Source organism: Pseudorasbora parva, chromosome 23 (genome assembly GCF_024679245.1).
Source record: "Pseudorasbora parva isolate DD20220531a chromosome 23, ASM2467924v1, whole genome shotgun sequence".
Classification (NCBI taxonomy): domain Eukaryota; kingdom Metazoa; phylum Chordata; class Actinopteri; order Cypriniformes; family Gobionidae; genus Pseudorasbora; species Pseudorasbora parva.
The window spans coordinates 36,608,371-36,622,302 of record NC_090194.1 but is presented as its reverse complement, the minus strand read 5'-3'; the positions used below and the strand labels follow the sequence as shown (position 1 = coordinate 36,622,302).

Genomic DNA, 13,932 nt, shown 5'->3' with positions numbered 1-13,932 from the left:
AGTGTGTGTGTATGAGTGTGTGTGTGTATGAGTGTATGAGTGTGTATGAGTGTGAGTGTGTGTATGAGTCTGAGTGTGTGTGTGTGTGTGTGTGCGCGCGTGCATGTGAGTGTGTGTGTGCATGTGAGTGTGTGTGTGCATGTGAGTGTGTGTGTATATGAGTGTGAATGTGTGTATGAGTGTGAGTGTGTGCATGTGAGTGTGTGTGTATATGAGTGTGAATGTGTGTATGAGTGTGAGTGTGAGTGTGTGTGTGTGTGTGTGTGTGTGAGTGTGAGTGTGTGTCTGTGTTCTATTAATCACTTCAATGAAAGAGCGCTAGCTAAAACCTTCAGGCTACAAGCGACCCTACACACTTTCTACAAATCCATACATTCCTTTACCATTTTTCTTCTCATCATATTGTCTATAATTAATAAGTAGAGGAATATTAAGAAGGATTGATGAGAATGAAATAAAGACGAGGTATGTGTTTAAGGGTTAACAACCCCTTTAAGACACTCAGATCTCTCTGGATAATCCATCAGCGTTCCTGGGATTCATTCTGTCACGGCACAGGTCGACCTATTCTTCCTCTTTCCTGTTGACTTCATCACTGGAATCAGGAAGCTCATAATCATAAATTATGAGGAACGTGTCCAAACCAGAGGATATGAGCAGAAATATAATTCATAAAGGAAAACAGAAACACTTTTCACAAGATCCCATTAGTTAACGCTATTAATATCAATAAGCAACACATTAGTTACAGTATTTATTAGTTAATTGTTAATTAATTAAATAATACTAACAGGAACAACTTTTGATAGTAATAAAAATGTATTAGTAAATGTTTAAACGAATATTAACTATGATTAATAAATGCTTTAGAAGTATTTTAACGTAGTAAACAAATTAAACCTTACTGTAAATTGATAATTTGTAAAATAAATAATAAAAATGTAACAGAAATATATCTGAAAATAAACAAACCCTCATAATTCATTAATAGTCTAATAATAACTAATAATAAAACAAAATTCATAAATGAAATCAAATAACTCAAATCATAAAAAATTATTCTTTAATAAAATAAACAAAATAAATCACCTGATTAATAATAAAAACGAACACAAATAATAATAAGTGGCAATAAATTAAAAAACAAATCAAAATAAAACACTTACAAATAAGTAATTAAAGCATAAAAATGCAGAAATTAAACTCGTGTCCAAAACAGACAATATGAGCAGAAATAAATTAAATTATATTAAAATTAAAAATGATTCTTTAATAAAATAAACAAAATAAATCCAGTGTTTAATAATAAAAACAATAATAAGTAGTAATAAATTAAAAAAAAACAAATAAAAATAAAACACTTACAAATAAGTAATTAAAGCATAAAAATGCATAAATTAAACTCGTGTCCAAAACAGGCGATATGAGCAGAGATATTTCGATGGGTTTTGCGTTCTGCCGGTTTCAGATCAGGCCTCGAGTTAGGCGGCACAGCCTTTAAAAACTCAATCTGTCCTCTAGAGCTGCAGAGAAGGAGCGAGAGTTACGGCTGTGATCTCTCCACTAACCGCTGCGTTTCTCTCTCTCCTCCTGCGGTCAGATTTCAAGCAGAACGCTTTGTTTATCCGAGTCTCAGCGTGTGGGACACACTTTACGTGTTTACTAAACCACATGAGAGGGAACACACTCGCCTCAGACACAAGATGGCTGGCTCATTAGCGCTTTATGAGCTTCCTTTGATCTGCTGTCGACGTCTCAGTCAAAACTAAAGTGAGCGAGTAAATAAAACTCATCTGCCAAAACTACACCACACACATGGCTTCAGATCTGCTTTAACACCTTCTCATATTAAACTGTTATTCTCTTAACTAACACGAGTTGACACACACCTCTCTCATCTCAGTGTGTGCTCTTAATCGCTCTGACGCGCGGTGACGATCTGATAGCATTTAGCTTAGCCCACTAAGCCCAGTTCATTCACTATGGTACCAAACAGAGATCAAGTTAGAAGCCACCAAACTCCTCCACGTGTTCCCTATTTAAATACAGTTACACCAATAGCTGAACGATCAAATATGGGGACATAAAATAAAACGTGGCGCTTTTCTAAGCGGATTAAAAAGGAGAACTATAATGTGTGGCGGAATAGCACTTCTGAGAGTACTTCGACTCGGCGCAGTAAAAAGTCACGCCTGAAAAATCCTCCCTCACATCTCACTCTCTCATTTCTGTCAATAGACAGAATTACATTTAATTATTAAATAAATCACAAAAATAAATACATTATATAAAATATAAATATACTGTAAATTAATTATATAATTTAATTAATAATTATAATATATTAAATAAAAATATATAAAAACTAAAATTAATATACCTTTTGAATAAAAAATATTGAAATAAATATTTCAATATTTATGTGATCAATAACTCTCACAGCATTTACTGTTAAATAATAATAATAATCATAATTCAGTACATGGATAAATAGTGATAATTCAATTAAATAAAAAAGATAATAAAAAATTAACATAAAATAAATATATTTTAAAGAAAAATATAAATAAATATTTTTGCAGTGTTCACTAATTCTTGCAGCATTTACCTTTAATAATAATAATAATAATAATAATAATAATAATAATAATAATAATAATAATAATAATAATAATAATAATATCAATAACAATAATAATAAAAGTAATAATAATGATAATTAAATATCTATTAAAAAATAGATTAAAATAAATACAAAAATATAAAATAAATATATTTTTTTTAAATAAAATTAATAAATTATTAATTAAATACAAAAAAATTAAGTGTTTACAATTTTTTCCCGCATTTTCCTTTAAATAATAATAATACCAATAATTTCATTTTTTTTAAATATTAAATAAAAAGAGATGATAAATAAACATATAAAATATAATTGTTAAATAAAGACTTCACTAATTCTTGCTAGAGTAGCACATACACGTGAGTGTATCTAATTTCCCATTAAAGAATGAATAATAATAATAATAATTATAACTAATTAAAAAAATAATTAAAAATATATAAAACATTTAAAACAAATCTAAAATAAAAAATAGTACATTTTAATAACTAAATAAATTATATATATATTTTTTAAATGCAAATATTAATTTAGAACAGCCTGTTAAATAAAAAAGGAATAAGAGAGCAGGTCTGAGAGTCATCATACAGTACCAGCTCCTCTCGCTCAAACATCACTCTTCTCCCAGCTTTCCCATACACTCCCCCACAGAGAGCTGTGTGCATATTGTCTAGAGTTCAAAACATCCCGTGGACTGCGAGTCCGTCTTTGACGACCTCCAAACGCATTTCAACACCAAAAACAGCATTCGTGACACGCCGTCTACCACAGAAAACCCTTTAAAAAATGAGGTAACTCATCCATAAAGCAGTGTTTACACGAGCAAACTCAACCAACAGCCATCACACACGCCACGGATCCGCAGAATTCATCCGGGTAATAGCATTCTCACTTAGACATTTCACAGCTCAAATAACACAGACATTTGACTGTGAAACTCATTTTTAAGAGCTTTAACTCAACCACAGGTTTTATATTCCTTATTTTAAATTTAGCTGCAATAAACACATGTCCATGCTTTTTAACCAGGGATTTCTGGAGAAAAGGTCAAAAGAATACAATCATCAAATTAGCCGACGCTGTAACTGACCAATAATATGAGTTAGGGGCGGGGCTTTCTGCCTGTTTAACCAATAGAAGGCATGGGAACCATTCTGAAAAACTTGAAATAAAAATACTAATTTACTATACTATTTTTTAAAAGTATTTACAGTAGGGCTGTCAAAATTAACACGCTAATAACGTGTTAACGCAAATGCATTTTAACGGCACACTGTAAAAAATTATTTAGAAAAAAAGGTACCTGCTTGCCTTAAAATTTTGAGTTCATTGAAATTAAAAATGTGAGTTAATACAATGAAAATTTTTTGAGATTCGACAACTTTTATTAAAATATTATTAAAAAATGTTTTAAGCATATTGGGTAATTGTGTGTTTTATTTTTGATGATGCAGTGACATTGCGTCCCCATTGACTTCCATAGTATTTTTTTTCCTCCTATGGAAGTCAATGGCTCCAGTTAACAGTTTGGTTTCTGACCTTCTTCAAAATATCTTCCCTTGTGTTCAGCTGAAGAAAGAAACTCATACAGGTTTGAAACAACTTGAGGGCGAGTAAAGGATGACAGCATTTTCATTTTAAAGTGAACTATCCCTTTAAGAGACATGAACAAGTTCTTTGAAAAACATCTGTGACCTTTGACACATGTCTAGTCTTAATGCTCTGAGTATGGTTTCACTAATAATAAACGTATATATTTGCATAAAGCATGCATATTTGTCCATACACTGCAAAAAATGCCTTTCTTACTCAGTATTTTTGTCTTGTTTCTAGTCCAAACATCTAAAAATTCTCAAAACAAGAAGTATTTACTAGACAAGCAAAATTATTGTCTTGTTTTGGGAAAAATAACTCAAAATGAAGAGAGTTTTTGCTTAAAATAAGATAAATAATCTGCCAATGGGGTGAGAAAAATAATCTTAATTCAAACAGAAAACAAGATTATTTTTCTCACCCCATTGGCAGATTATTTATCTTATTTTAAGCAAAAACTCTTCATTTTGAGTTATATTTTCCCAAAACAAGACAATAATCTTTACTAGTCTAGTAAATGTTTCTTAATGTAAGAATTTTTAGATATTTTGACTAAAAACAAGACAAAAATACTAAGTAAGAAAAGCATTTTTTGCAGTGTACCAGTGTTGATTAGAGTATTAAAAACTTGAAACATTAATTTATGGTACATTTAGAACTGATAAAATTGCTAAAAAGTTAACTCACGACAATCGTGATTATTTACGATTAAATATTTTAATCGTTTGACAACCCTAATTTATAGCCTTTAAAGAACAGTGTGGAAGAGTAAATGCAGGAAAAAGAGGTGTGAAGAACAGGAAGTCAACTGGTCAGTCGGGTCGCCCCACCTACCCATTAATGTGTTCCCCTGTGGCTTTCCCCTCCATCAGGCCACGCCTTTGGCCCATGGCCACCTCACACGCGTTCTGATTGGAGTAGAGGTTGATGGGCGTGTTATAGACGGACGGCTGAGGGGCGGCGGGGGCCGTGGGAGGAGCTGTCACTCTCGCCGGGGAGGAGGAGCCAGAGGAGGAAGGTGAAGAAGAGTTGGCGAATGGGGAGCGGCCAGAGGCGGGTTTAGGGGCGGAGCTAGGTGAGGTCAGCGAGCGGTGGGCGGAGCCACCGAGTGGGAAAGGTGGTTGAGGAGGCTGCTGGGAAGGAGCAGCTGGGGTGAATGCAGAAGATGCGGAGGGGATGGAGGCTTTGGGCGCGGTGGGCGTTGGCGACGGACTCACGGATCGAACCGTATTAACGCCGCCACCGAAGGGCCGGGCCGTTTTATTGTAAGCGAGACTGGCGGCGCTGGTGGCAGGTGCAGGCGTTTGGCTGATGGGCACAGGCTTTATGATCTCCAGTGGTTCCTCCTACAGGAAGTGATGAAACACATGCAACATGCACACGTCACAGCACACGCATGCAGGACTCATGACCCCTCGTTAAAGCCTTAAAGGGATAGTTCACCCAAAAACGAAAATTAGCCTATGATTTACTCACCCTCAATTAATCCTAGGTGGATATTACATTCTTCTTTTAGATTAATAAAACTGGAGTTATATTAAAAAAAGTCCTGGCTAATCAATCAATCAATCAATCAACCGTATTTATATCGCGCTTTTACAATACCGATTGTTTCAAAGCAGCTTCACAGTGTTAAACAGGACAATATTGTAACAACATTTTATTTGGCTGTACAGTCGTACTGGAGAAAACAGTAATGTTATTAGCTCATTTTAATTTATCATATGGCGACAATGTTGGCAGATCAGTATTATAGTTTATAGAAATAAATAAAACCTCATTAATAAATTTTATTTGTATATTTAGTTGAATAACTTAGATCTTAACTTTTGTGTCCCCAACTGAGCAAGCCAAGCCAAAGGCGACCAAAGGAACCAAAACTCCTTCAGGGCGTGATGGAGAAAAATAAACCTTGGGAGAAACCAGACTCAGTCGGGGGGGCAGTTCTCCTCTGGCCTATTATCAAACAGTGTATGATTATTATTCTGGTAACCTTACAGTCAGAATTCATATTAAATCAGAAGATTCGAAATTTCTGGGTATCACGCAAGAGACGGGTTCATTGAGGATGGGTTAGGTTAGGGTTAATCCAAGCTTTATAATGGCAGGGATTGTTGCTCTGTTTTTGAAGTCCATAAAAGTGCATCTGTCCGTCAAATAACTGCTCCACACGGCCCGAGGGGTTTAATAAAGGTTTTCTGAAGTGAATCGATGCGTTTGTGTAAGAAAAATATCCATATTCAAAACTTTATAAATTAAAGTTCCGGCCGATCGCCTTCCGTATTCAGTTTATGGAAAAAGTGTTGAAAGTGCCTCTGCCGTTCAAAGGCTTACGAGACCAGTTACGCTCGTTAGACGTCGCATACACATCTTGAAGGCATTTTTCCATGGAAGGTGATTGGCCGGAACTCTACTTTAAAAAGTTTTAAATATGGATATTTTTCTTACACAAACGCATCAATATGCTTCAGAAGGCCTTTATTAACCCCCCAGAGCCGTGTGGAGCAGTTATTTGACGGACGGATGCACTTTTATGAACTTCAAAAACAGAGCAACAATCCCTGCCATTATAAAGCTTGGCTTGCTCAGTTGGGGACACTAAAATTATGATCCAAGTTATTCAACTAAATATACAAATACAATTAATTAATTAGGTCTTATTTAATTATATAAACTATAATACTGATCTGCCAACATTGTCGCTCTATGATAAATTAAAATAAGCTGATAACATCACTGTTTTCTCCAGAACGACTGTACAGCCAAATCTAATTCTGCTGCAGTATTGTCCTGTTTAACACTGAAGCTGCTTTGAAACAATCGGCATTGTAAAAGCGTGATATGAATAAAGTTGATTGATTGATTAGCCAGGACTTTTTTAATATAACAACTTTTATTCGTCTGAAAGAAGAATGTCATACACACGTAGGATGGTTTGAAGCGGAGTAAATCATGGGCTAATTTTCATTTTTGGGTGAACCAACCCTTTAACACACACTCGAAAATAATAAAGAATTGCATCCTTGCATTTAATAAAACCTTTTAAGTTGTAAACATTATTTTGATGAGTACTGCTGATATAATGTTGATCATTACATTACCTTAAAAAAAAAGGTTTAAGTTGCAGTAACTTTAAAATAACTAATTTCAGTCCGCAATGATATTGTAAAGAATCATCCAGGCTTGTTTTAATTTAATTAAAGCCAGGCCTTGAAAAACTAAATTTCTTAGTTTTTACATAAACATATTTTACATTACAAATATTACACACAAATATTGTAAAATTGAAATATTTTCCACATTGTAAAAAAAAAAAAAGAGTACACTATTCAAAATGACTTAATTTAACGTGAAGCGTTTCTTTGTAATTATTTCTAAAATTTACAAGCAATTTATCACCAATTTTTTTGAGTGCAGAAACTGTAATGAGGGGTAACAGAATTACTCAGTTCTTCATGGTCATGCTACAGATCAGGCATTTGAAACATGCTACACACATCACATGCGTGTCCTAACCAGGTGTGATGCAAAACCATAAATCTCACCAGCCACAATTAATGATTTATAATTTATAATAATGATTTATAGTCACAATACACTAGGCCCCACCCACAGTCAAATCTCATTGGTCCAAACTCCTGCTCCACATCACTATATATTTAAATAAACTCTTTCCCTGCCACGGACGGCTTTAATGTGCTATACAGTAGGGGGTGCTATTACACATCTTCTGAAAGAGTGAATCTCCTGATCAAAACACAGGTAAAAAGCAGCAGAAACGAGCGATAAAAGCATTGCACAGGTAAAATAACACAATCATCAAACATTAAAAGGAACATGCCGACTTTTCAGGACTTTATCTAATTCTGGGGTATAAGGTGAATAAGCTAAGTCAATACTTCTCATTCTCATCTCCGTGCGTGCCATAAATCTGTCTGACGGACCCACCGCTAGCCTAGCTTAGCACATAGACTGGAGGTTAACGGCTCCATCTAGCCCACTGCTCAATAAGTGACAAAATAATGCCAACATTTTCCTATTTACATGTTGTGATGTGTATAGTTGCATCGTGTACTAAGACTGACGGCAAATAATGAGAAGTTGTGATTTTCTAGGCCGATATGTCTAGGAATTATACTTTTATTCCTGAGTAATAATCAGGGAACTGCTGCCGTACCATGAGTGCAGTGGCACAATGATACATAGTGTCTGAAAATAGTCCCCAGCACACTCTCTGTGTAATCAGGTTGTCATGTTGGTTATGTTGTCAGAAGTTTGCCTATTTTTAGGCACTGCGTAAAATCATTGCGTAATATAATTTATTGAGCAGTGGGCTAGCTGGAGCCATTTACCTCCAGTCTTTGTACTAAGCTAGGCTAGCAGTGGGTGCATCAGACAGGGTTATGGCACGTATGGAGATGAGAATGGTATGTATGGACTTATCTAATTTTGGGGACATGTTGTCAGGCTATCACCAGACCAAGCTCAATTTAAGAGTGACCATTGGTCTGGTGAGTCTGCTCTGTATTTTTACTGCACAAGAGGCGTGATCAACGAGCATAGTTCAAATGACTGAACGCAATTGGATAGTCCTTTAACCAATCAGACCACAAGAGGCGTGATCAACGAGCATAGTTCAAATGACTGAACGCAATTGGATAGTCCTTTAACCAGTCAGACCACAAGAGGCGTGATCAACGAGCATAGTTCAAATGATTGAACGCAATTGGATAGTCCTTTAACCAATCAGACCACAAGAGGCGTGATCAACGAGCATAGTTCAAATGACTATGCAATTGGATAGTCCTTTAACCAATCAGACCACAAGAGGCGTGATCAACGAGCATAGTTCAAATGACTGTATGCAATTGGATAGTCCTTTAACCAATCAGACTACAAGAGGCGTGATCAACGAGCATAGTTCAAATGACTCTGAACGCAATTGGATAGTCCTTTAACCAATCAGACCACAAGAGGCGTGATCAACGAGCATAGTTCAAATGACTATGCAATTGGATAGTCCTTTAACCAATCAGACCACAAGAGGCGTGATCAACGAGCATAGTTCAAATGACTGTATGCAATTGGATAGTCCTTTAACCAATCAGACCACAAGAGGCGTGATCAACGAGCATAGTTCAAAAGACTCTGAACGCAATTGGATAGTCCTTTAACCAATCAGACCACAAGAGGCGTGATCAACGAGCATAGTTCAAATGACTGTATGCAATTGGATAGTCCTTTAACCAATCAGACCACAAGAGGCGTGATCAACGAGCATAGTTCAGATGACTGTATGCAATTGGATAGTCCTTTAACCAATCAGACCACAAGAGGCGTGATCAACGAGTATAGTTCAAATGACTCTGAACGCAATTGGATAGTCCTTTAACCAATCAGACTACAAGAGGCGTGATCAACGAGCATAGTTCAAATGACTGAACGCAATTGGATAGTCCTTTAACCAATCAGACCACAAGAGGCGTGATCAACGAGCATAGTTCAAATGACTCTGAACGCAATTGGATAGTCCTTTAACCAGTCAGACCACAAGAGGTGTGATCAACGAGCATAGTTCAAATGACTCTGTACGCAATTGGATAGTCCTTTAACCAATCAGACCACAAGAGGCGTGATCAACGAGCATAGTTCAAATGACTCTGTACGCAATTGGATAGTCCTTTAACCAATCAGACCACAAGAGGCGTGATCAATGAGCATAGTTTAAATGACTGAACGCAATTGGATAGTCCTTTAACCAATCAGACCACAAGAGGCGTGATCAACCAGCATAGTTCAAATGACTCTGAATGCAATGGAATAGTCCTCCAATAGCTCGCCAGGTGGATAAGCCAGTCTGTGATTAGTTCCTGCAAAAGTGTAACAGAAGCAGTAGAGATTAAAGTACAGCTTTCAAGACTGAGATGCAGATCAGGCTGGGTTTAACCATTTTAGGGGATATGGTGAATAAGCTAAAGTCCCAAAAAGTCGGTGTGTTCCTTTAAATGGGATATAAATCAAAACTGTCAGATGCTAATTTATTCATTGTTTGCGTTATGTTGGCTAATTAGTGTGTGTATGGCAGTGTATGTTTTGACATCATGAACGGAGAACAACTCATCGCCATCAGCTACATGATGCAATATAATGAGCTGTTTATTGTAAATTTAAACACCCTCAGCCAAATTACTCGACACTGGAATTCTCCTAGTTAGGACACGCATGACATGTTAACTATGTAGTTTGAAGGTACATACCTTTGGGGTCGCCGTTTTACTGACACTGGAAGATCTGCAAAGACAAAACAGATGTTTGTAAAACACAATGCAACACTGAATAAATAGAAGTCAGCATGTAAATATGTAAATAATGGGACATGTTGTATAGAGACGCTTGATATTGTTTGAATAACGACTGTATTCTGGCTGCCATTCACACAAACGCAGCTCCCACTGTACACTGCATTACACAGGCCGTAAATAAAGCACAGAGCAAACTATGGCATTCAATCCCAGCATCCCCTGCCGAACGAGGTCGAGCAGGAATACCTACACAAGCTGTCTTCACAGCAGAGCTCAGTCTCTGATGGGCCGTAATGCTTTAGTATCTCAAGTGGCTTATGAGTTTTCCAGATGAAGCTTTAGGTGGTTTGGAGGCTTTGAAGAAGCATGTTGAGCTCCATTATAACTAGTGTTCGGGAAAGTTACTTTAAAAAAGTAATGCATTACTCCCTTAAAAAGTAACTAATTGAGTTACTGTTACGAGCCCCTACTCTTTCTCTTGCTTTCCTTCCTGTCTGAGGATAGCTGCCAATTGGATGGGGGTGGAGCCTGATTATGCCTACCACCTGAGGCCTCTGCCTACTTAAGAGCTGCTGGTGAAACTTCAGTTTTGGGGGGGGGAGCCTACCTCTGGAAACCTGTTGTTTGTGTTTCTGGTTTCTTTTGTACAGGATGGTGAGTTTTTGTTTGTTTAGTTATGTTAGGTTAGTGGGAAAGCATAGGTAAGGAAGCTGACCCGGAAGATTTGTTTATGTATTTTCTTTTGTGTTTCTCGGGAGTTAGGAAAGAATTAACTCTGAGGTGTAGTTTAGATTAGTTTAGCTCACCAGTCCTTACTTTAAGTTTTATATGTTTGTTTGTTTTTGTTAATTTGTTGTAAATAAATCTTTCTTTTTACTAATATAAAGTACATTTACAAATGTAAAGACCTCTTCACACTAAAATTGAAATGAAACTCAGGCTGAGGTAAAAATGCTAATTCACACACCCTGTAAAAAATAAAACCCCAAAATGTACTGGTAATTTTCTCCCAGTACATTGTTCAGTAATTTTACAAAAATTTCTGTTAACCCTTAAAACACAAACTAATGCAATGTGTAATTCTAAATGCAGGTAAAACACCTGTAAAAAAAAAAAAAAAAAAGCAATATGGAAAATTCCTTCATATTTATACAGTGCATTGTGCCCTATTTCTACAGACTTGTTTTTACAGTGCATGTACAATAGAGGGCGCAGCTCAAACAAACCTGTGCTTGCGTCTGCGTTATGGATAATGGAAAATAGGAGGCAAGAGAAAAAAAAGTTTAACACTCTTACTTTAATAAAAACAGAAAATCTAAAGTAACTTTTGCTTCTGGTGTAATTGAATCATTGAACGTTAGCAGAAAACATTCGTCAATAACAAAATAAATGCATCAAAGTACTTGTTTTATTTATATATAATTATTGGATATTTTTATATATTCTGATTTTGCATTTGACTGATTTTATTCATTGTGAGGAGTACTTAATCTGTATTGTGCAAGTGAGATCTAGATTGTGCAATTAGTCCAGAACTACAATAACCGTCATATTTGCATTTACTCTCGATTTTTCTCAACATGGGGACAAGCGAGCTGTCAGTCAAATACATGTGAAAAAGTAACTTTTGTTACTTTACTAGTTACTTGAAAAAGTAATCTGATTACATAACCCAACACTGATTATAACTAGGGTTGGGTGTCGTTTGTTTAAATCCAGCTGTGTTCCCATCATTGTGACCCAAACACAATCTAAAATATCAGTGTCAACAAACATCCAGAGAAGGGTTTGTGCATTTGGAGATGTTTTGCTTCAAGACTCTCTCAGACATACTTTATCAGTGCACTCTCATCACATCGTCTAGACGGCTTCATTCGTCCTCATTAATCAGCATCACATCCGACACAACCACACATTCCTCATAAACAGGCGACAAACAGGCCACGCTTCCTACAAAAACTGCTGTGACTCTGCGGATTCGTTCCGCGTCCTCAAACGCTTCCATATTAGGAAGGCCGAGCGGTTTCTGCAAGACCATTCTTTTGTGCTCGACGGTCCTAGTTTATAATGAGGGGCAAAGGTGGAGTGCTGGGAACACAAAGAAAACACTCGCAGAAGGAAGTTAAAGGCGCTCACACAAAGAGCAATGATCAACACTCAAGGGGACAAACGTGAACAATAGAAGCAGGAGAGGAAGCAGACCGTGAGGACGCGGCCCAGATCGACCCGCAGATCCTGTCTTTAAAGAATAATCCTGCTTCCGATACGCTGCTTTTACTTTATATTTAAAGGTGCCCTAGAATGAAAAATTTAATTAACCTTGCCATAGTGAAATAATAAGAGTTCAGTACATGGACATCACATACAGTGAGTCTCAGGCTGCATTCACACTTGTAGTTCGGTTAGTTTGGTTCGTTTGGTCCGGACCAAAAAACAAAAACAAAACATCTAGTCCTGGTCCGCTTAGCGTTCACACGGGCATTTATAACAGCGAACCTAAAGTTAGCGAACCAAAGGCTCAGGGAGACGCTCACAACCTGATTGGTCGGCTTATATGACGGAGGAGCTGCTTACCGAACACTCAGAACAACGCTGTGTGCCGGATTAAACGCCATCATTTAATGCGTGAACATATGGCATTATTTTTACCCGCTGAGAACTCATGAAGAGCTCATAAAATGATCAAAACATTCAAAACAGCTCCAGGATTTCCTCCGTTGTGCAGACAAGAGACGGCCGTTCTGTCGTCTGTACCGGCTAATGGCCGACAGGTCCTTTAGTGAGAAGAGCCAGGTTTGCTTTTTATGCGTTTCTTCAGGCATTTTCGAAACATGCTCGTCAGACAAATATTGATGAGGCTCTTCCTCGTTGCTCTACGTTTGTCCTCTAACGTTAACGTTACTCATTCTGGATACACCGATCTTTCCGCGTCGTCCGATCAGCTGACTATGCGCCGCATCTTGTGACATCACGTCCTGTTTTTGGTCCGTGTTGTGTTCGTGAGTGAGTGTGTGAGTGAGTGAAAGTGAGAGTGAGAGTGTGAGTTTGAGTGTGTGTGTGTGAGTGTGAGTGAGTGAGTGTGTGTGTGTGAGAGTGTGAGAGTGTGTGAGTGTGTGTGAGTGAGTGAGTGAGTGAGTGAGTGAGTGAGTGAGTGAGTGAGTGAGTGAGAGAGAGAGTGTGAGAGTGTGAGAGTGTGAGAGTGTGAGAGTGTGAGAGTGTGAGAGTGTGAGAGTGTGAGAGTGTGAGAGTGTGAGAGTGTGTGTGAGTGAGAGCGACATGTGCGAGCGCGTGTGTGTGTGTGTAAGTGTGTGAGTAAGTGAGTGAGTGACTGACTGACTGACTGAGTGAGTGAGTGTGTGTGTGTGTGACTGTGTGTGACTGTGTGTGTGTGTGACTGTGTGTGTGTGACAGTGT

At 37.2% G+C, this 13,932-nt stretch overlaps 1 protein-coding gene across 3 annotated transcripts in view; it reads right to left on the bottom strand.

Annotated features, from left to right (window-relative positions):
- The window catches only part of pdlim5b (PDZ and LIM domain 5b), a 112,869-nt gene that overhangs the window by 40,244 nt on the left and 58,693 nt on the right, over nt 1–13,932 (bottom strand). For 2 of the 3 annotated variants that reach the window (XM_067433964.1, XM_067433965.1), the window contains exon 4: nt 10,474–10,507. In XM_067433964.1, coding sequence (XP_067290065.1) covers nt 10,474–10,507 — 34 coding nt within the window. Of the gene's footprint in view, nt 1–5,050; nt 5,563–10,473; nt 10,508–13,932 lie in introns of all 3 variants that reach the window. The other variant, XM_067433963.1, reaches the window with a different exon arrangement.